Source organism: Lipomyces tetrasporus (assembly GCF_029532465.1).
Source record: "Lipomyces tetrasporus strain NRRL Y-64009 chromosome Unknown POJ06scaffold_10, whole genome shotgun sequence".
NCBI lineage: Eukaryota > Fungi > Ascomycota > Lipomycetes > Lipomycetales > Lipomycetaceae > Lipomyces > Lipomyces tetrasporus.
The window spans coordinates 424,719-446,195 of record NW_026611605.1 but is presented as its reverse complement, the minus strand read 5'-3'; the positions used below and the strand labels follow the sequence as shown (position 1 = coordinate 446,195).

General features: G+C 48.1%; 7 protein-coding genes across 7 annotated transcripts; 2 read left to right on the top strand and 5 right to left on the bottom strand.

The window, feature by feature from the left end:
* Positions 1 to 1,640: 1,640 nt before the first annotated feature.
* Positions 1,641 to 2,474, bottom strand: POJ06DRAFT_260159 (NifU-like N terminal domain-containing protein). The gene is made up of 3 exons (XM_056188448.1): positions 2,212 to 2,474; positions 2,033 to 2,110; positions 1,641 to 1,958 (listed from the first exon to the last, which is right to left on the bottom strand). The coding sequence occupies exons 1-3, from the start codon at positions 2,312 to 2,314 to the stop codon at positions 1,711 to 1,713; spliced, it is 429 nt and encodes a 142-aa protein (XP_056041257.1). The 5' UTR covers positions 2,315 to 2,474; the 3' UTR covers positions 1,641 to 1,710.
* A 2,010-nt stretch (positions 2,475 to 4,484) lies between these two features.
* On the top strand, positions 4,485 to 5,743 carry POJ06DRAFT_201486 (mitochondrial carrier domain-containing protein; the record flags this gene model as incomplete). Its single annotated transcript, XM_056185241.1, has 5 exons — positions 4,485 to 4,862; positions 4,940 to 5,336; positions 5,395 to 5,506; positions 5,568 to 5,607; positions 5,672 to 5,743. The coding sequence occupies 5 exons, from the start codon at positions 4,485 to 4,487 to the stop codon at positions 5,741 to 5,743; spliced, it is 999 nt and encodes a 332-aa protein (XP_056041256.1).
* Positions 5,744 to 6,897: 1,154 nt separating this feature from the next.
* Positions 6,898 to 7,711, top strand: POJ06DRAFT_22690 (ribosomal protein L18e/L15P). Its single transcript, XM_056185739.1, has 2 exons — positions 6,898 to 7,361; positions 7,418 to 7,711. The coding sequence occupies exons 1-2, from the start codon at positions 6,977 to 6,979 to the stop codon at positions 7,516 to 7,518; spliced, it is 486 nt and encodes a 161-aa protein (XP_056041255.1). The 5' UTR covers positions 6,898 to 6,976; the 3' UTR covers positions 7,519 to 7,711.
* A 120-nt stretch (positions 7,712 to 7,831) lies between these two features.
* Positions 7,832 to 9,025, bottom strand: POJ06DRAFT_201173 (uncharacterized protein; the record flags this gene model as incomplete). The annotated part of the gene is made up of 2 exons (XM_056185231.1): positions 7,832 to 8,668; positions 8,732 to 9,025. 2 exons carry the CDS (start codon positions 9,023 to 9,025, stop codon positions 7,832 to 7,834), a joined length of 1,131 nt encoding a protein of 376 aa, XP_056041254.1.
* Positions 9,026 to 9,614: 589 nt separating this feature from the next.
* POJ06DRAFT_260148 (P-loop containing nucleoside triphosphate hydrolase protein) lies at positions 9,615 to 12,213 on the bottom strand. Its single transcript, XM_056188447.1, has 6 exons — positions 11,727 to 12,213; positions 11,511 to 11,654; positions 11,339 to 11,458; positions 11,115 to 11,284; positions 10,805 to 11,062; positions 9,615 to 10,748 (listed from the first exon to the last, which is right to left on the bottom strand). The coding sequence occupies exons 1-6, from the start codon at positions 12,166 to 12,168 to the stop codon at positions 9,765 to 9,767; spliced, it is 2,118 nt and encodes a 705-aa protein (XP_056041253.1). The 5' UTR covers positions 12,169 to 12,213; the 3' UTR covers positions 9,615 to 9,764.
* Positions 12,214 to 13,020: 807 nt separating this feature from the next.
* POJ06DRAFT_277849 (uncharacterized protein) lies at positions 13,021 to 13,818 on the bottom strand. The gene has a single exon (XM_056189729.1). It carries the CDS (start codon positions 13,799 to 13,801, stop codon positions 13,277 to 13,279), a length of 525 nt encoding a protein of 174 aa, XP_056041252.1. The 5' UTR covers positions 13,802 to 13,818; the 3' UTR covers positions 13,021 to 13,276.
* A 4,978-nt stretch (positions 13,819 to 18,796) lies between these two features.
* POJ06DRAFT_260141 (uncharacterized protein) lies at positions 18,797 to 19,790 on the bottom strand. Its single transcript, XM_056188446.1, has one exon. It carries the CDS (start codon positions 19,527 to 19,529, stop codon positions 18,876 to 18,878), a length of 654 nt encoding a protein of 217 aa, XP_056041251.1. The 5' UTR covers positions 19,530 to 19,790; the 3' UTR covers positions 18,797 to 18,875.
* Between the last annotated feature and the right edge of the window lie 1,687 nt (positions 19,791 to 21,477).

Here is a 21,477-nt window from a genome sequence, read left to right as displayed (position 1 = left end):
CCATCACGCTCATTTACATCTCTTTTTTTTTTGCTTAAGACGCGTCTCCTACGTACGCGCCAATTGGAATTTGTCGTTGCAGCCCGAAGCAGAGCGGAGTAAGGAGAGCTTTGTCTGAGTGTCACTGCTTACGATGGCCCCACCTTGTCCGCATTTGACATTTGCTTTCGTACGGAGATGTTGAACGTATGAAGACGGAATGATTATCTAGATGGGATAGAGTTATGATAGATCTCATGATAAATTACTGGCATCATAATCTTGGTGCGACAGTATATGTATTTTTTTCTATGATTGGCTTTTGATGATATCGCGTTATGAATTACTCGCTAACTTACACGGTATATGCGGTCTTACGTGTTTATTATTACATGGATATTTTATGTGCTACGAAATCTTCATGTATGGAATGAAATTAGGTGTACTATGTATGGATGAGGAAGGCTTAACGACTTTTTGATGGACATTTATTGTGTTCTTGTTCTACTCTACATTTCGCTGTTTGCTGTGTCGTATAACTATTTTACTATTTTTGAATTCCGCAGTTACATTTTTGCTTTGTTCTACAATTGCACATGAGCTTTCATTTAGTTGGATTTGCAGTCACTCTTTACGCGCTTCGATAATTGGTTTCATTTAAGACGCTCAATTCCTCCTCCTATTTATTGGCTGATGTATAGGTTCAAACGAATGAGAATATATGGATCGATGTACGGATATTTTCATTTTTTTGATCAAATTATAAACGATGAAATTTTTACCTTTGTTTAACTACGTGAATGTGTTGATACAACAATTGATACAGAGATACAAAGAGATGAATATAAAATGTGAGTCAGACGAGTCACTCATTCCATTTTTGAGGAAGAAGCACACGTTGTACCAAGTTCTGGGGTTTGTCGGTTGTGTACTATTAAACCGCAATCACTAGCGCTACATAAACTATCAAATACGCCAATACGACAAAACACAATACGCGGAATATCTGTGTATAACGAAACTTGCACGACAAAGCGAAGCACCCAAAGCTGTTTCAAAACTGGCAAACGACCGAACGATATTGTTAATATGTTGCAGGTTGGCACTATTTTGTGATATCTAGAAAAAATATCCACCGAGTTACGATACGATGCACCTTGCTCTCTGTTGGATACAACGATCGCGCGTCTCATGGCAACATCACTGTAAAAAAATGTGCCTGGATACCGTGCATTGCCAATCAAGAATGACGAACGAGATAGTTGGCAGGGCAATCCGTTTTATTTTTCACCCAAATATGAATCCCTGTTTACAAATAAAACGCAATAATGTTTTATAAAATTCCTCTCGATAATGCATATATTTCCAAAACCCGCGAATGAATGTATAACCTGTGGATCAAAGAGAACGCAAAGAATTCGAACACGATTGTGGCTAACCTTCGCAATTCTTCTTCTCTTGTGTGATTGACGGACCATTCCACAGCTGGTGCCTCACCTTTTTTTGTGAAACGTTTAAATTTTTTTCTTGCAAGGATAGCGTCGACGCAACGATTACGCTGCGACCTGCTTCGCGGTCGCGGCCTCGCCGGGTGTGGCGCCGAAGACTGTTTGACCAGCGCGCTTGGACTTGTAGTCCTTAATGGCGGACTTGATCGCATCCTCGGCGAGCATGGAACAGTGTACTATATCAACTTCGTTAGCAATCCATCATATCTGGCGTAGTCTGCCATCACATTACAAGCACTAGTTTAGATAAAAACATACACTTCACAGGTGGCAAGCTCAGCTCTTTCGCAATGGCAGTGTTCTTGACCTTGCCTGCCTCATCAAGCGACATCCCCCTCACCAGCTCCGTAAGATATGATGAGGACGCGATGGCGCTGCCGCAACCAAAGGTCTTGAACTTTACATCTGAGATGATACCGTTGTCGTCCACCCGAATCTGAAGCTTCATAACATCGCCGCAAGCGGGAGCACCTATATTTATCAAATGTTAATGAATTGCTCTCATATGTCCGTATATAATTAACGTGGCAAAATGGAGTACTTACCGACCAGACCAGTGCCGACATTGACATCATCCTTATCCATTGAACCAACATTCCGGGGCTTGTTGTAATGATCTAGCAGTAAAGAAACAAAGTCAGTACCAACATGTCACAGTATTCATTTTGCAATGTATGATGCCACATATGGCGTAAAAATCCGCGTAAAAGAAAGATATACTTATCTTTCTGGTGATACCCGCGCGAGCCGGAGACCGCAATGGCAGCAGGATTTGCTCGTATCGCGGCCGACGCCGCAGGTCGAAATTGTCTTGTCAAATAATTCATCGTGCAGTTTATTTCAAAAAGGCGGAAGATGTAGAATTTGCAGTGTTCAAGTAAGTCTCTAATCGTGATCTTCGAGACAAAAAGCGTTAGACAATGTGGAAGATGGGAAGGAATTAATAGCGTGGGAGTTGGCAAGAAATGCTCTGTTGCGGAACGTGCGCTGCTAGAAGGCACACACATAACCTTTCCACTGGGTTAGGTCTTCGCCAACTTATCTGATTTGCCACACACGGGGATCAGGCGTCACATGATCAAAGCGGTTGCAAATCTCATGAGCATTATAGCTTTAGGGCTGTAAACATTGCACCAGATGTGGCTTACCTAACCCAAATCAGATAAGTGCACAAAAAATCGCAACCTGGCCGTTGTGATGTCAGGATCATGCCCATATGGCTAAAGTCCGGCGTAAAAACTCAAACTAAATCCGAGGATTTTGCTCATTCACAGAAGCGCCCCGGATTCACACCCGATTCATCTTGGAAGTTTTAATGATGACTACAATCAGATCCGAATATCCGATATCAATACAGGCACGGCAAGCGTCTATCCATCTGTTACTAGCGTCGTGCACGCGATCTTCGCTGCGACGCAATATGCCAGCATCGGAAGTCTCAGCTCCGTTAAGAACAGATATTTCCAACTATTTAATTCTGGTTTAATAAATTGCTAACAGAGACACTATGTGCGGCCGAGTGCATGTATGACTAGTCATGCGAGCAATCAGCTGGTCCATCATTGAGATCGTCAAGGTTTTTGCAATGCGCAGTAGCTTTTGCCGTCATTCAGGAAGGGCGAGAAACTCAATTCTGCTCTGCGGGATCGGACCAAGATTGCTCAATCTACTTTATATACGTGTAACCGAAAGCGCGGATGGGTGCGTGGCGTTGTTGGTAGAATCGCTATTCGATTGTGGACTTTGGCAGGCCGATGACCCGATGTCCACCGGTATACAGATGCATATACATGCAACCTTTTGGCTGCCTTTGAAATAAATATCGCGTCAGAATAGTTTCGTCAGTCCGATCAAGGGATGGCCTAGCGCATGCAGCATCTCATCGATTCTGAATATGATTCACTTATGGAACTTCTCGACTAACTTTCAGTACTGTCATATTGTCATTATGGTTGGCTGTTCTCTAAAATATGTTCTTGGGCGCGTTTCGCAATTTGAGTACTAAACCCGTTCAGCCAGAGCCAAGGCAGTCAGCGGAGTCGGGTTTGCGTACTCTCCGTATAGAATCGTCAGTTATTATTGATATATCATCAGAACGTGACGTATATCCAGCCCGTGAGCAATATCTAGCGCTTTTCTATCGTAGTCGCCCTTGCAACATAGCTGTGGTAGATCTGACGTACCCGTGCGACCGACAAAATACCATCCGAAGTAACTTTATGCGACGACAGTGCAGGGAACGACTCTACGACAGGGAACGCAGATCACAAAGCACCACTATCAAAACGATCATCCCGTATCTACTTGCATACCTCGCCTTCTGCTAACTTAGCGTAATATGACGACTAACAACAAAGTCTTTCCAGTAACATGTGGAAGACACTAGTATTTCTAAGGATATCGGCGGTCTGCCTGTCAGTCTGGTCCTTCTAGTAAGGTCTAACTGTTGCCCCGCAAAAAAACACGTTGCAAGCTTGCAGCCAGTGATAGTGCATCGGACGGAGATCCGATGAGCCGCGCGCGGGAGTCGCCGCACGAATAGACTGTTTCCGATGACCATGTAGCCGTACTGTAAATCAATCAAAATATAGCCACAAAAGTGCGACTAAGCGAGCCCAGACTTGTGAATTGGGTAAAATAATCACGAATATTTTCAATCGCTATGATGTGGGCAAAATCGGGTTTATGCAGAGTGCGATTTACTGAGTCTCGCGCGCGTTTGCTTGTATAGGCTGTCGCCGCCTGTCCGGGTTCCGAGAGACGCGCCGCGCCTGCTCTGCTTCTGGCTTTTCTCAAGCGTGCTCCGAGGCTTATAGTCCACCACCAGTCGCGCGCCACACCGCCCACAGCCCACAACCCACGGACAATGCCCTTCCCGGCAACTACACATTCTACTGTCTAACGAATCGCCAGCAAGTCGCTCATCGCAAGGTCGTCTTGACTCTTTCCTCGTCCTTTTCTTAGCAGCAACCGAGAGCGCTTGCGACGCCTTGCATCATGAGCCTCTCTTCGACCACAAAAGAGGCAGCGGCTATTGCCCCACAATCATCTACGCCTAGACCTGTTGAACAACAGAGCACTCCCGCCACTCTGGCCGTCAAGGACTACCTCGCGCGTCCGACAGTGTCATCCTTTATTGCGGGCGGAGTTGCTGGCGCAGTCTCGCGCACTGTCGTGTCGCCGTTGGAGAGAATGAAAATTATCATGCAAGTGCAGGGCCCTGGATCTGTCAAGTACTCTGGTATTTGGGGAACACTAAGGCGGATGTGGAAGGAAGAGGGCTGGCGAGGATATATGCGAGGAAACGGTATAAACTGCGTCCGAATCGTGCCATACAGTGCCGTGCAATATAGCAGTTACACAATTTACAAAGAGGTGAGTTTAGCCGAATCGACCATCATGTTATAGTATCTTGATAGTAGAGGCTCTGAATAATAACAATCGATGCGCAGCTTATCATGGAACCAGGCAGAACAGAGCTGGATACACCGCGACGGTTGTCCGCTGGTGCGATGGCCGGTATCACGTCCGTCATTGCAACATACCCACTCGACATAGTCAGAACGCGTCTCTCCGTCCAGACCGCTTCAATAGGAAACTTACACGTCGATCGGACACATGCTCCCGGCATGTGGTCAACTGCTGTAGTGCTTTACAGAACCGAAGGCGGAATTGTTGCGTTGTATCGCGGCATTCTACCGACCATAATGGGCGTCGCGCCCTACGTTGGTCTCAATTTCACAGTCTACGAGAGCATGCGAGAAGTTGTCGCTGATGACAAAGGAAATGTTACGGCGTCAGGAAAGTTATTTTGTGGCGCTGTCAGCGGTGCTGTGGCCCAGACGTTGAGTATGTTCTTGGACGACGAATCGACGAATTTTCAAGGATGGCGCACTAACCTCAATAGCATATCCTTTTGATGTATTGCGACGCCGGTTCCAGGTCAACACAATGAAGGATCTTGGCTTTCAATATTCATCTGTCTGGGACGCTGTCCTGTCAATAACGAAGAAGGAGGGGTAGGTCTCCGAGTTGGTTTTGGTCAGCTTGATCATGATGCTAATCACGACCGTGTTGCAGGCCCTTCGGCATGTATAAGGGATTGTCCGCCAATCTCCTAGTAAGTATTGTTTTGTTGTGTAGTTGTGTGTGTGTGTGTGTTGCAGTTGCTAAGTCCGAACTAGAAAGTTGTACCTTCCATGGCCAGTAGTTGGCTCAGTTTCGAGATCATCAAAGACTTGTTGCAAGGCAAGTAGCGCGCAAAGCAATCTACCGTCCTTAAGAACCACTCGGACAGCATATGGTTTTCTATCTTGTTATAATATACCTCTTAATTCTTTTTTGCATTTCTTATCTCGGGACATTGGGTTTGGTCATGCTTTTCTTGTTGCTTGTGTATGCTTTTGGCTTTAATATGGCATTCATTGTCTGTACTTGCTAAAGATTTGCAATTTGCAGGCTTCGCGGGCAGTTATTGTTTTGTTTGTGCTATCGATTTCGGCAGGACACGTTAGTTATAGAGAGGGCAATAAAAGAGGTGGCGGTTTTGTAAGAGCTGGTGTCTATAATAATTCGAAGGCAGCAGTTCTAACGTTGCTCTTCGGCAGTAACCTATGTGGGGATGCCACTGAATTCGGTTGGTACATTCTAAAAATACTATGATCTATCATACATACGACGTAGCATGCCTCTGCGTTCGCAATAGACATTGCTACAGGTTCGAAACTATAACATCACTTCTTCTTTGTACACCCACATGATCAGGCAGCTCAGCAATCTTCAAATATATATCCTTAACTATTCAAAATCTTTATCGTCATATTTGCGCTTGAGACATGTCTGTGAGTTCTGGCTATAGACGGCCTGGCGCGGCTCAGATATTAGTGCTCGAACCCTATCGAGCTTGAGTGCTAGGGTATGGAAGAGAAATTGACTGTGGCCGTGACTGCCTTTCATACGTGCAAAACAAATCGGACGAACGGGTACCACTAATTCTCATACTTTTATCGCGTACCCTCCCGACAACCACAACGACACAGCATCAATCTCAGACCAAAGAAACTCGAAATCGCCTTGCACTCTTCTTCCACATACTAACCCAGCAGCACTTCGCCTCGGTCAGCAACAGTCAACAATGGGTATCGACTCGACGAAGAAGCAGCATGTTAGGAGCAGCCATCGTGCTGCACCAGCATCGGAGAACGTCTACTTGAAGTTGTTGGTCAAGCTCTACCGATTTTTGGCCCGTAAGTTTGCGATTCCTTAGTTGTGTGAACGAGTCGAATGGCTGGGCTCGTGTGACAGTCTGAGAATTGGATGGGACGGTGGAACGAATAAGAGAAGGGAATGTAATATGTGATTCAGAGGATACATTTAGGACCAATGGCTGGTGTTTGATGCGTTGAGATCTATCACTGTTCGATATATTGTCAGCAGGGCATTGAAAGGGCCCATGTTATTACGACTTGAAAAAGCAACATAGTAGATAGATGAAAGATAGGTGGCTAACTGGATTGTTATTAGGCCGAACTGATGCCAAGTTCAACTCAATCATTCTCCGCCGACTTTTCCTCAGCAAGGCCAACCGTCCTCCCGTGTCCATCTCACGCCTCGCTAAGGCTTTGAAGGTTGAGGGTAACAAGGACAAGATTGTTGTTGTTGTTGGCACCATCACCGATGACGTCCGCTTCCTGGGCGAGTTCCCCAAGGTCACCGTTGCCGCTCTCCGTGTCACTGCTGGTGCTAAGGAGAAGATCGTCAAGGCTGGTGGCGAGATCATCACCCTGGACCAGCTGGCTCTCCGTGCTCCCTCCGGTCAGAATACCCTTCTTCTGAGAGGTCCTAAGAATGCCCGAAAGGAGGTCAAGAGCTTCGGTATGCTATCTTTTTTTACAAGGAGGAGAGGAATTATGTTGCTGACAATTTTGCAGGTTTTGGTCCTCACAAGCATAAGGTACCCAAGGTCCTATCAACCGGTCGCAAATTCGAACAGGCTCGTGGTCGTCGTCGTTCGCGTGGTTTCAAGGTTTAAATTTTGCATACGGTTTTTCTTGTGGTTGTTTTGATGGGACATGTTTTATTGTGACTTTGTATGTACAACAAAAGACCAATGATAAATTATCATTAAAAGCAATGCAGTGGAACTATTGCGACGATAGTATATAATAAAAGTGTTTTTATTGGCGACATAAGTGAATAAGCTATGGAGTAATGCGACCATGGCAAATACAAAAGTCATAGTAGACGTATGATACATTATAATATACTAAATGACTGAGCTTCAGTACAACCGCCTATGAACTCCGATTCCCAACACCGACTAACTGCAGTATCCAAATTGCGCATTAGGTAAACAATCCATTGCAGATCTCCACACTCCCGTAATCCTTGCAATATCTAAGACTCAGCTCGCGACCGATGCGAGCAAGTAATCTATCTTCCCAATACTTACGGCTATTGGTCGAGCTCAAGACAGAAGACGATTTCTCGCTGTGCGCGGCACCGAATAACCCGCTGCCAGCAGCGGCGGTATGGATGGACATAGCTGTGGGCGTGGCAGCACCGCTGGGATCGATGAAGCGCTCGCCAAATAGAACGTCGAGCACCTCATCATTAATGCCTATTATGTCGTGGATCACCCGGCGGGTGAACCTAGTCCAAAACCCGGCTGGTCGTTCGTCGGCTGATAACGACTGCGCGCGGCGACGGCTAGATACGGACAGTCGGGTCGAGCTAGCGACGGATCCGCTCCGGTGCTGGCTCTCTATCAGGCTAAACTTTGTCATGCTTTCGGCTGCACAGACTGCAGGTATACTCTCAAAACTTCCCGTATCATATGGAGAGCTGTCTGTAAAGCCTTCTGACCCTTTGAAAGACAAACGCACACGATCGAGCGACTCGTTGTCATCCTCGATCTCTGCCTCTTCAGCTGGAATACCCCAGCTGGAGATACTATCAGACCTGCGATTCGCAGATCGTGCCTGAAGACGCTGAAGTTCTCGGAGTAAGTGCTCTGACTGATCTAGGCGCCATGCGTTGATTCTCGCCGTCACTTCATCTGAAGAGAACGACGACGACGGTGATAGTGGCGCATGGTTCGCACGGGGAGTCACCGCGAACGAACCGTGGCCGTCATGCTGGGGGAATGAGAAGCCGGAGTTGTGTGCGTCTACAGGCTGTGCCTGGACCAAACATTAGCGTGTGCAACGGTGATAGCGACAACTGTAATGTCAAGAGCTACTTACACCAACGGGGTGAACAACATGCGTATCCTGAACATTGTCTTCTTCATTCTGGACAGACTCCTCCTCATCGTCTTCCACAGCAAAATCTAAAACGGAAGATCCCTCGCCCGCGGAAAACAAGACCCATTCCTCCTCTCCAAGCACGACTGACGAACCCGACTCGGTCGTGACTCCAATGCTGTGGAATCGGCCCCGCGCGGTCGTCTGCTGCAGCGAGGTTCCAGGACCGGCTGGACCTTGGGCGGCCATGGATTGGCGCACCAGCGGATGCTGCGCGGGGTTGTAGAATGACATTATTAAGAAGTTGTTTGTCCCCTAAGGTCTGAAACGCCGTAGTTAGCGCCGGTTATCTTCCACACGTTTGAGAAGTGAAAGTGCGGATATATAGTAAATCCCAGGCCGCTGATAAATAAAAGCGAGGTTGGCAAATATCTCGAGCCAGTGTCCAGTACTCACGATAGAGAAGTCTGGCTGGACGGCTTGATTGCGAGTGAGTCGGAGCGCAGCTTATCGTGCGGTGGCATATTTGCCCTGTCGGCTGAATGCCGAGTGGCTTCCTCCCAACGCGCGACGACCCAACACCATTGTCGTAATGCAGGGGTAGACAACGCCACTAAGGCTCGTAATTGCCAAATTTGCACCGGAACAAAGCATTATGCCATATTTGCGACCTAAGCCGGGTCCAGGGGCTGGCAAAGTCTCGGGGAATTGAAGAATATCCCAAACTCTAAATTAATCCGTGTTGCTTGATTGTCCGGCTTTATTCGGATTGCAAATGTAGGTACTCGATATTTCGGTGCGCGCCGGTCAGCCGTGAAGTCAAATTACGGCAATCCCTATGCGTGTAGGTGTTTAACAACGAAGTGTTGCCACTTTTAGGTACCATCTACTAACTCGGAAATATTCTCATTCAAGAATAAAATCAAATTAGACTCGAGGCAGCTACTATACATTCTATCTATAACACGCCACACCAAGAGGTCAAAACTGACACACCCCCCCACACACAAATTAATGCTATGTATTTTGACCTTCAAGTCAAAACTTTCATGAAGTAACTATTTTCGTCCGCGACCAAGTCCTGAAATCGACCTTGCTCGACAACATGACCATGCGTATCCAGTACAATGACTTGGTCACTGCGGCGAATCGCTGATAATCTGTGGGAAATTGAAATTGTAGTGCAATCGCTGTCCATAATCCGCCGAAGTGCGTCAGTAACCGCCGCTTCCGACTCGGCGTCCAGCGACGACGTAGCCTCGTCTAGTATAAGAATCGACGGCTTCCGGATTAATGCCCGGGCTATTGCTATACGCTGCTTCTGCCCGCCACTTAATTGCGTCCCTCGAGGTCCGACTTGGGTGTCCAGACCTTGCGGAAAGTCCTCGACAAAGCGACAGTTGGCCTCCCGAGCTGCTTCTTCGATCTCTTCCCGCGTCGCAGACGGCTTGCCGTACGCTATGTTATCCGCGATCGATCCGGAAAACAGTACTGGATCCTGCCCCACTAACCCGATCGCGCGACGAAGGGATAGGAGGTTAAATGCTCGAACATCTTTCCCATTCAGTGTAATAGTTCCCTCTAGAGGATCGTAGAATCGAAGTAGCAGCTGACTAATGGTAGTTTTCCCGCCCCCTGAAGGGCCGACCACACAGATATTTGACCCAGGGGGGATAGTGAAGCTGAGGCGGTTAAAAATCAGCGAAGATGGCCGGGTGGGATACGAAAATGTGACATTCTTGAATTCAATCTGTCCCTTCGCGTCTTTCGTTACGGGTATGCCCACAGTGCTCCTAACGACTCGTTTACTGTCCTCTAGCTCAAATACGCGACTAGCTGCTCCCAGGCCTTTCATCATTTTGCTGTAGAATGAGGAGAGGCCAATCATCGCACTGCCGGTGTATGCTGAATACATCATGAACGACGATAGGTCGCCCATTGATATAAAGTTACTGAGTACCATCTGTGTGCCTACAGACAGCACTGTGAGGACAGTCATATTTCCAGCGAGATTCGTCTGGCACAACATTAGCATCTGGTGCACCACACACACACGAAGGGCCCTTCTCATACCGCGCTAAAGAAACTCGCTGACAACAAAGCCTCGCGTCGTCCAATCCTATATATATTTCTGACTTCCTTGTTATATTTCCGTACCTCTACCACATCTGCCGAGTACGCTTGAACGGTCTTGATATTATTTAGCGTTTCTTCGGCAACTTTTGTCGAACTACCTAATGTTCGTTGTGACTGTGCGGTAATGTCTCGTATCCGACGACCATAATAATAGGCTCCCACGGCAACCGGCGGTACGACGGCTACGATAATTCCCTGCTCGTCCGTCAGCTGTTGTACATATCCAAATTGGGTTTTGGTTGATTACAGTCAGTTCTAGGCTGACGTATGCCATCATTGTTAACCCAGCTGTACCTGTGATCACGGCTCTCAGGCCATCAGCGATATTCTGGGTAAGAGATTTGGCGACAATATTAGCGTCGCTCGAGAACCGAGATAATAAATCGCCCACGCGATTGGCGTCAAAAAACTCGGCATCTATATTGCCGTCAGCATATAGAGCGGTTGTAATCTGATCGAAACTATTCTTACCTTGCATGACAGTTCGCTTGTACAGCTTTGATCGTAGTCTGGCTACGACTCGCTCTCCGACTACTCTGAGTATAAGCACACGCCCAAAATTAGCGCTGGCTCCAAGTACAAAAAGAGATCCTACAATATCGGTATTAATGGAAGCTCAAATATAATATGCAGCATGACGTACCTAGCGCGACATTAAATTGAGCGAGTGTGAATCCAAATAAATGCCTGTCCCCATCTTTCTTCACAGCCATATCTAATATTTTGCCTATCGAGTAAGGTACGCAAAGCGCAACCGCGGAGGAAACACATAATAGCAAGAATGCTCCTACATCGACGTCAGCCACACACATTTCGCACAAAGCGCAATTTCGCCAGATCAAATAGAAATTCAACTCACCAGTCAAGTGCCACAGTTCCCGCTTAGCTAACGCAAACAGTCTGGCTACATCTCCCAGTCTCACATCTTTCACCATCTCCTCTCCACTACCCTCAGGTCGCAACCGTCTTCGAAATGCGCGCGAATCCTCAAATGCGTCAGTCCGGTGTCGGAGATCATTCGCGGCATGATTCACCTCTTCCTCGTCCGGTCGCGCTTGCAGCTTACAGAGGCTACTCGAAAACAGCCGGCGAGCCAATTTTTGAAAATATGGAGGACAGCTAGTGTGCTTTTCAGGTGTGCCCTTGGGCCACTGTGTGCTTGGCGCTTGAACCATGAATGGCCGCGGGCAGGACGAGGTCGCGAAACACCTGGTTCGAAGAAGTAGAATACCTAACGGTTGAGAAGGGCTACATTGTTGTGGTGCCAGGGTGCGCCATAGAGGCGGAAATGGCGGAGGCATGCCAACCTGAGCTTGTCCTAATCGAATGTCCCTGATGAGTGTGGGGTATGTGTGTGGGAGGTTGGCCCCGTATTCTTTTTTTCTCCGACATGGCTCCCAACTCACTCAGGGTATCACGAGCGGCTCATGAGCGGCTCATGACGCTCACCATACTCGCAGAGTATGTCTTCTCAAGAATATATGTATGTCATAGGAGTTCGGTAGAGACAGTCTGGATGGTGTTACATTTGAGTCCAACCAATGTATCGCAGCTAAATCAGTTGGGTCGAATGCTGCACTAGAGCAATATGTGAATATTCGCCAATATCGGCGATAGCAATGCAGCCATGCGATTCAGGACTTGGGATTGCAGAGTTAGGGAATCAAGAGATAGTCGCATTCGAAAATCTCCAAAGACCTGTGCAGTATGACAAACAACTGATGGCTCATTGTAAATTGTCGCGGTTTAAGATAGTTAGGATGCAACTCAACAACAGCACGTGCATATCATCGCAGATGACCATTGCGCTTTATATTGGACTTAGCGATCTCTGTCGCATTTGCACTACTGCGCACGTTTGGTGGAACTCTCACCTATGCTAACCCATCACTGCTGGCGACATCTTTCCTAGGAGAATTACGAGCCGATAATGAAGCTATTTCGCCAATTAACTGTCGACGTATTCTTTCCCGCAAGGTCCAGTCCGATGGGGTCACGGAATGACGACTTTGGCGCACTACCCCTGACAAAAGTGCGTAGTTGCAAATAGAAGGTAACCCACACTCGTTTTTGACAAGAGTCATGCAACTCGGAAGACCGAGAAGGAGCGAGCCTCAACGCGCGCCACAGCAATTAACGAAGTAAACGTGTGGCGGCTCTTAAAGTGCGGGTTGCTGCACAGGATGTAGACCATCCACACGATCGTTCCTGTGTAGATATTTGTCTACTGTCCGATCTACTGTCATGCAACGCACCAGAATATTCGGCGCACCATTGACATCGCGGTCGCACTCAAAGCGACATTCTTTGCAAGAGTACTTTTTACTACTCCCAACGTCGTTGCGTTTTCCGCATCTTCCGCATGTCTTACTGGTGTATTCTTCAGAGACCAAAACGACTTTGCACGATTTATATTCTCGCGCTTTGTCGAGAAGCCGTTGTTGGAATCTGTAATGCGACCAAGTGGCCATAGCTCGTGCCGTCTTTGACCTGATCCGCCGCTGTCCGCCCTTGCGCATCACCATTTGTTGAACTGGGAAGCTTGGTAGGATGACAAGGTTGAATGTTGTGCATATCGCTGACCAAGTTTTGTATCCGACGTCTTAATTTCCCTGCAGCTTTTTTCATGCGCCACCTCTTTGCACGGGAAATGTCTTTCACGGAATATTTGCTGTGCAGCTCGTCCAGCCAGTGACAGAGCCTATAGATATGGCCGATGTCATTTTTGCCGAGCTCGATCGCTTCGCCGTCCGGGCTATAGCCTGTCAAGAATGTTCGCACGCCTGGGTCCAGAGATATTAATCGACCAGAAGACGGCCCGTCGAGAACCCGCAAAGGCATTGGTACGCAAAGGTAGTAGTGACCGGTAGTCCTTTGGTAGACAAGCCTGCTGTCGTAATTCAGGTCGTGTGGGAGTGGTTCAGCGCTTTTCATTTTGCGAAGAAACGCGTACTTCTGTCAGGAACCGCTCCTGAGGTTTCGTACCTTCGTTCCTGTCTCGGCGCTTGGCGCCCCACCGAGGCCCCACCGAGGCCCCACCTAGGCTCCACCGACTCGAGGCCGACACGTCGTCCGCGGATACGAAAAGTTTTGCTTACTTGTTTTGTAATTATTTAGTGCTTATTGGTTGTAGAGGCTCGGACCGGGCCGAGGGAGGAGTAATAAGAAACGCTCGTTCCCCGTCCGAGTCCTCATTGATAATATTCTAAAATATATCGTTACAAGCCATCCAGCTCCACGTAACATATAGTGCAATTCCCGTCAACCCTTACATTATATTATCAATCCGTGGCCGTGATAAACACAACACGTTAACCGACCGACGAAATGGACCCTACCGACATGACTAGTTACCTCCAGCTCCTCCAGCAGACGATCGAGCAACAGAAGGAGATGATCGCGCAACAGAATGTAGCTCTGGTTCGACAGCAGGAGCAGACAGAAAAATTGCAGGCAATGTTTACGGAAAACATGCTGCAGCCGATGACGCAACAGGCTGGGGAGGGAAACCCGGAGCCTAAGGCGACAGAGAAAGAGACACCCACGACCCAAGGCCGGAAGGCCAAAGAACCGGACACCTTCAGCTCGGGGCCCGAGAAAGTCGATCGCTTCCTCTCCGAATTCTCCACTTACATGGAACTTACGGGGTTCGACAAGGAGTCCCAGCGCCGCAAGCTGCTTCGCTTTAAGAGCTACCTTCGTGGACCAGCTCACGACTGGGTTAAGCCGTTTGTCGACCAGACGAATGAGGACTTTAATGAGTTCGAAGGTTTAGTCGCGGAGTTCGCGAAAACCTTCGGCGACCCTGACAAACCGGGAACGTCCTTGCGCAAGATCCGACGGCTGAAGCAGAAGACCTCGGTGTCTGTGTACGTAGCGCAATTTGGAGCGCTGATGGTGCATTTGGGTTGGAACGACAAGGCCCTTTGCGACCAATTTTATGACGGACTGAAGGACCACATTAAGGACGAGTTATCCAGAATTGGCAAACCGACAACTTTACCTGAGATGCGCGCGTTAGCACTTAGGGTCGACTCGCGACACATGGAACGACAAATGGAAAAGGGGCGGCCCAATTCGTTTATATCACAGACATACCATCCGACAGCGGACCCTGCTGAACCCGAACCTATGCAGCTTGACTTAGCCAAGCTCGGAAATCAGGACCGAATCGACAAACAGGAGCGAGATCGCCGTTTACGACTTGGACTCTGCTTTATCTGCGCAGAGAGGGGACACCTGAGTGCTGCATGCCCGAAGAAGCCAAAAAACGACTACGCTCAGTAGCTCTGGACGCGTTACTGAGCAGCGATAAGGCGTCCAATCTCCTCAACGTTCATGTCAAGGTGTTGAACAGGGGCGAGCCGATTCTGCTTTCGGCACAGATTGACTCGGGGGCGTCTCACAGCTTTGTCGATAAGGGGTTCGTGGAAGGGAGGAATTGGCAGACGAAAACAAGAGGAAATATTAGGCTCGAACTGGCGGACGGTACAACGATAAGAACAACACAGGTTGTCGAAGTAGTGGTTGACGTTAATCGAACCGGTATGACATTAGAACTAATTGTCATCCCACTACAACATGCGGACATTATCCTGGGATTCGATTGGTTGGAACGATACAACCCTGACATCGATTGGCGAAACAAGACGGTAGATCTCACGCGGACAGTGTTGGGAAACATCGTAACTGATAGGAAGAGTGAATTGGAAAACGTACCGGCGGAGTACCACGATCTGGAAGCAGCCTTCCTGAAACAAAATGCCGACAAGTTACCGCCGACGAAACCTTACGATCACAAGATAGAACTCGAACCCGGAGCAACAGTGCCGAAGGCGCGAATCTACGCTCTGTCCGACCCCGAACTCGCAACGTTGAAAGAATACTTGGAAGAGAACTTAGCGAAGGGATTCATCAGGAAGTCATCGTCACCAATGAGCGCACCGCTGTTCTTCGTCGCGAAAAAGGATCTGACTTTGAGACCGGTAATCGACTATCGAGCGTTAAATAAAGTGACGGTTAAGAACGGATACCCACTGCCGCTGATAGGGGATCTGTTAGATCGGGTACGAGGAGCAATAATATTCACAAGGTTGGACCTTCGTGGAGCGTATAATCTGGTGAGGATCGCGGTGGGCCATGAGTGGAAAACAGCCTTCAAGACTCGGTTCGGTCAATACGAATATTTGGTGATGCCGTTTGGATTAACCAATGCCCCTGCCACATTCCAAAGCCTCATGAATGACGTCCTCCATGAGTTCCTGGATGTGTGCGCAATCGTGTACCTCGACGATATTTTGATATTCTCCCCCGACCTAGAGACGCATAAACAACAAGTTCGACAGATTCTTCAGACACTAATTGCCAATCATCTGTACGTCAAGGGCGAGAAGAGCGAGTTTCATGTGAAAAAGACCGATTTCCTAGGCTACACAGTGTCGACCGAAGGCGTGGAAATGAATGACGACAAGGTTAGTGCTATCAAAGACTGGCCCGCTCCGAAGAACTTGAGGGCGTTGCAACGCTTTCTGGGATTTGCAAACTTCTACCGGCAATTCATCAGTGATTATTCGACAAAGCATCAAAAGTTTGCACCGCTGCTAAAGAAGGGCGCACCATTCGTATGGACAGACGCGATCGAAGAGGCTTTCCAAAATTTCAAGAACGCGTTTACATCTGCACCGCTGTTGCGGCACTTCGACCCCGCGCGAGAGACCATCATCGAAACTGACGCATCAGGGACAACCATTGCAGCAATATTGAGTCAGCGAGACCACGAACAGGACAGATTTCGACCGGTAGCCTACTTTAGCCGCTCACTTAAAACTGCGGAACGAAACTACCACGTACACGACCAAGAGTTGTTGGCTATCATTGAAGCCATGAAGACCTGGCGGCACTATATCCTTAGCCTCACGACGAAATGCAAGGTGTATACCGACCATAAGAATCTAGAATACTTCACGACGCGCCACGACATTTCCAAACGACAATTGCGATGGTCCGAGCTATTGGGCAACTTCAGCATTATTGTGGTTTTCCGCAAGGGACAAGAGAATAGTCGCGCTGATGCATTATCTAGGATGATTGAGACGAATGAGGAGAAGGTGGAGGGTGTGTTGATGGCGCAGGATATTGAAATTGAGACGGCGACGCAGTTAAGTATTGTACAATTGATGATGGAAACAGAAGGCGATCTAGAGACAAGAATCAGAGAGAACATGTACAATGACGAATGGTTGAGTGGATTGGTTAAGAGGTTGGATGAACGGAAGGACGACGGGTCGACTGAGAAGAGGGACGAGCAGGGGTACTCTCTGGTGGAAGGGTTGGTGTATCACAATAGCCGACTGTGTGTACCAAACGACGAGGCTCTACGCACGGATATTCTTTCCTCTTACCACGACAGCATAACGGCGGGGCACCCGGGACGAGCGCGGACTTATGACCTGGTTGGTCGCGACTTCTTCTGGCCAGGAATGCGGCGATTCATCAACAAATTCGTGGACTCCTGTGAACGATGTCAACGCACGAAGATTTCTCGCCGACTGCCATTCGGAACCTTGCAGTCTCTACCTGTGCCGGAGCGACCGTGGACGTCATTATCCATGGACTTCATAGTGGGCCTACCGGTATCTGATGGCTATGACTCCATTCTCGTCGTGGTAGATCGCCTCACGAAAATGGCACACTTCATTGCAGTAACCAAGACAATCACAGCTATCGATTTGGCGGATCTCTTTATCATGCACATCTTCGCGAATCACGGTGTCCCAACGGATATCGTCTCGGACCGAGGCTCGGTCTTCCTGTCCAGGTTCTGGACAACATTCCTAGAGACGACTCAAACCAATGGGAAATATTCAACAGCGTTTCACCCTCAAACCGACGGACAGACTGAGCGAGTCAACCAATCGTTAGAACAATACTTGCGACTGTATACGACGCGGCGACAGGACAATTGGGTTGAACTGTTGCCGTTCGCCCAGTTCACCTATAATAACACGGTCAATGCTTCCATTCAGACGACACCATTTTTCGCGAACTATGGCTACCATCCCACATACCACTTTGATGTTCCCGCGGGGGCAGCCATGACGACGGAAGGTCATGAACGTCTCGAAAGATTGGAGGAGCTACATACCGAAGTTCGAAGTTGTATGCTGGCAGCACAGCAGGAACATGCACGCTATTTCGATAAACACCATCGGGATCACTCTTTCAAAATCGGTACTAGAGTCTTGTTGTCACGACGAAATTTGAAAACCAAGAGTCCGTCCGCAAAGCTCGACGAGAGATACCTGGGACCATTCACCGTGACGGAGCGTATCGGTAGGACCGCTTATCGATTAGATCTACCAACCAATATGCGGATCCATAACGTCTTTCATGTCTCGTTACTGAAAGAGTTTGTGGAGTCCGATCTCCCGCGTCGCCCGGTGCCACCACCGCCTCCAATCGAAATCGACTCCGAGTTCGAGTACGAGGTCGATGAGATTATCAACAGCCGCCGGACAAAGAAGGGTGTGGAATACCGCGTTACGTGGCTAGGGTATGATGAACAGACCTGGGAACCACTCTCGCACTTGACACGTTGTGTTAACTTGGTTCGTGAATTTCACCGTCGTTATCCCCGGAAGCCGCGACCGGCTGATCTGGACTCTTACTTGCAGCCGAGCCCTTGACGAGGGGAGAATGTCAGGAACCGCTCCTGAGGTTTCGTACCTTCGTTCCTGTCTCGGCGCTTGGCGCCCCACCGAGGCCCCACCGAGGCCCCACCTAGGCTCCACCGACTCGAGGCCGACACGTCGTCCGCGGATACGAAAAGTTTTGCTTACTTGTTTTGTAATTATTTAGTGCTTATTGGTTGTAGAGGCTCGGACCGGGCCGAGGGAGGAGTAATAAGAAACGCTCGTTCCCCGTCCGAGTCCTCATTGATAATATTCTAAAATATATCGTTACAAGCCATCCAGCTCCACGTAACATATAGTGCAATTCCCGTCAACCCTTACAACTTCCCCTTCACTCTGGACCAGTGTTTATGATGTATCACAATGCTCTCCTGGCGAGACTTTCTGCGAGATCGGTGCTTAATCTTGAACACCTTCTTGTCATTTGTGTACCTGGCATGTGCGGAATCATATGCATTGAGAAGGTCTTGCATGGCGGCGTTCCTAATGTCGTATGGGGTTTCCAACACCCACGGCTTGCCCATGTTGTCAATTGCATCCTTGTTAAGGAACGCCGCTCTTAGGTCCTTCTTGTTTTTTGCAACCTCCTTCTTTTCCACGGCATCCAAACATCGGTTGTATGTCCAGCGTGCGGTGCCGAACCAGTTTCGAAGGATCGCTTTCTGCTCTGTGGTTGGATATAGCCTGAAACGTCTGACCTTCTCTGCTTGTTGTTTCTCTGTTTGTTCTTCCTCTCTCTTTCTGCGTTTTGCTGCTCTTTCTTTCTTATCGACTGTCGCGCATTCCGCAGTTGATGCCGATAGACAATCAGTGATTGGCTGGTCGGATGCAGACCGTTTACAGGTTCCCCAGCCTTCAGTTACAAGTTCGCCAGTCCATTCGCGTTCGATCAGATTAAGAGAAGGCAGCCACAGTGTGCGACTGATTCGAGCGGAATCTTCATTCCAAAATGGCTTGGGAACAATTTTCATATTCGGAGTATTCTGTTCGCCGACTGCAACGCAAGGGCAAGGAGGAGCTTGAGGCTTATCTATCAGCAAGTAAGTTATTTGAATGCTAAATCAGTGGTCCGGATACTTCAACTTACCCATTCCACAAGCGGTCTCCAAGCTGTAGTAAGAAAAAAGACAGTAGTGGTGCCAGCAGGGGAGATGTGTATATAGTTGCCGTTTAGCGGCGAATGGCAGCAGAGGCAGAGGGGACAGAAGGGGGATGTTTATAATTAGATGAGATGAGTGCTTGCCTAGTGCCAGTTTTTTGCGAGTGATTTTTTTACTGCTGGGCTCGTGTCACCTCAGCGTTTTCTTTCTACCTTTTCTCACAATCTGTACTACCTTACGCTACAAGCGTGAATCGCAGCCCAAATATAGTATCTGTTAAGAAGACCACTACTCTATCATTAGGAGGATTTAGAGTGCAAGCTGTCTTTAACATAAACATCCAGCCAGCCATAGGTGGGCCGTAAACTTCACAGTCGCAATTTAATTGCTCGTGACTAAACCAATCGCCCGCCTTATGTCTACCAAATGGCTTTTGCCGTTACTCCAAACTAGCAGCTTTACCAAACCGGGCGCGGTATAAGTTTTCGTTGCGTGTGTGCCAGAGTGGTCGCTGTATTGAGCCGTGAAAATGAAAGAACGCGGTATTTTCCGTCGACTTTATTCTCGGAGATCAGACTTTATTCTCGGAGATTTTTGGAGCTGGACTACAAACATATCAAGCAGACAGAGTTTAAGTTTGATTTCAGGTCCTCAACACTTCGCAAATTCAGCGCAAGCCCGAGCCGGCTAGTCAAAGACGTGGACTTGAATTCGCAGCTGTCGACCTGTTACCGATTAAGTCCTGTCAGCTATATTACACTATTCTGAAAACGAACACAGAACCACAAAAAATAGAGACAACGCCACCCTGACAAAGTAAACATATTCGTCACAATAAGGAAAAACGTCCTCAACTATGCCAGCCTGTCACAACAAATATATCCCAATAAAAGCCAAGCTGAAATACAATACCAAGCAATACATCTATGAATATATTTTTATCGCGCCTGCTCAGTCGACCGAGATGATGAAGCCGTACGGTTTACAAAGCAACGCAATGTCCAAAATCGCGTCAGTGTGGATTTGAGAATGTTCTGCTGGTGAGAGGTGATTAGACTGTTTCTCTGTGCCTGCGTAGGTGGTAGGCGAATATTTGGATTGCGGCGTCGATTTGCTTGTCCAGTGCGTGGTGTGCCGTTTGCAGTTGGGCTGTGGTCGCTGCCCACAGCATCATATGATTGTGCGATTGCAGCTCACTTGCAAGAGTTGAAGGATCGTTTGACGGATGTGAAATTGCGTGCAGAAGTCACAAATGCCATGGTTTCGCCGTGAGGATGAATTAGTACACAATCGGCAGACCAGGCCCACACCTATAATAAATCTCAAAAAGGAATAGCGCGCGGAGTCCCAACGTTTTCTTTTCTTGGGTGACAAGACTACTACATCATTACAACTTCCGCAAAGTAGGTTAGTTTGTCCAGTGCTTCAATCCGTATGATGCTACTTAATCATAATTCATAAAATTTCAGTCGTGTCAACTTCCACACTATTATGACCTAATTAGGGAAGCAATATTGCAATTGGTGGAGGTTCGAGTAGATGCACGAAAGAATCGATCTGCATGAGGCGCGGTTGGAAATGAAACAATATTACGATTGTCCATTTCTTTGTTTAATCAAATTCCTAGGAGAACAATCTGCCTAATCATAAGTGGCTATCTCCCATTTAGGTAAAGGATAATTTCGAACAATCTAATATTGACGATAAATTCAGTTCGCCCCGCAGGGACGGAAGGGCATCGAAAACACCGAGTAAATGTGGCTGCCGGGTACACGCGCAGAAACCGGCCGCATGCAGGGAACACGCACTCACCGAAGGT

Coding starts and splice junctions, on each gene's coding strand:
- POJ06DRAFT_260148 (XM_056188447.1), bottom strand. CDS start 12,168: ATGCCTCCGCCATTTCCGCCTCTATGGCGCACCCTGGCACCACAACAA. Junction 11,459..11,510: donor TCAATTTAATGTCGCGCTAG/GTACGTCATGCT, acceptor CCGATATTGTAG/GATCTCTTTTTGTACTTGGA. Junction 11,063..11,114: donor ACGTCAGCCTAGAACTGACT/GTAATCAACCAA, acceptor ACGGACGAGCAG/GGAATTATCGTAGCCGTCGT.
- POJ06DRAFT_260141 (XM_056188446.1), bottom strand. CDS start 19,529: ATGAAAATTGTTCCCAAGCCATTTTGGAATGAAGATTCCGCTCGAATC.
- POJ06DRAFT_22690 (XM_056185739.1), top strand. CDS start 6,977: ATGAAAGATAGGTGGCTAACTGGATTGTTATTAGGCCGAACTGATGCC. Junction 7,362..7,417: donor AAAGGAGGTCAAGAGCTTCG/GTATGCTATCTT, acceptor ACAATTTTGCAG/GTTTTGGTCCTCACAAGCAT.
- POJ06DRAFT_277849 (XM_056189729.1), bottom strand. CDS start 13,801: ATGAAAAGCGCTGAACCACTCCCACACGACCTGAATTACGACAGCAGG.
- POJ06DRAFT_260159 (XM_056188448.1), bottom strand. CDS start 2,314: ATGAATTATTTGACAAGACAATTTCGACCTGCGGCGTCGGCCGCGATA. Junction 2,111..2,211: donor GCGCGGGTATCACCAGAAAG/ATAAGTATATCT, acceptor TTGTTTCTTTAC/TGCTAGATCATTACAACAAG. Junction 1,959..2,032: donor TGTCGGCACTGGTCTGGTCG/GTAAGTACTCCA, acceptor TGATAAATATAG/GTGCTCCCGCTTGCGGCGAT.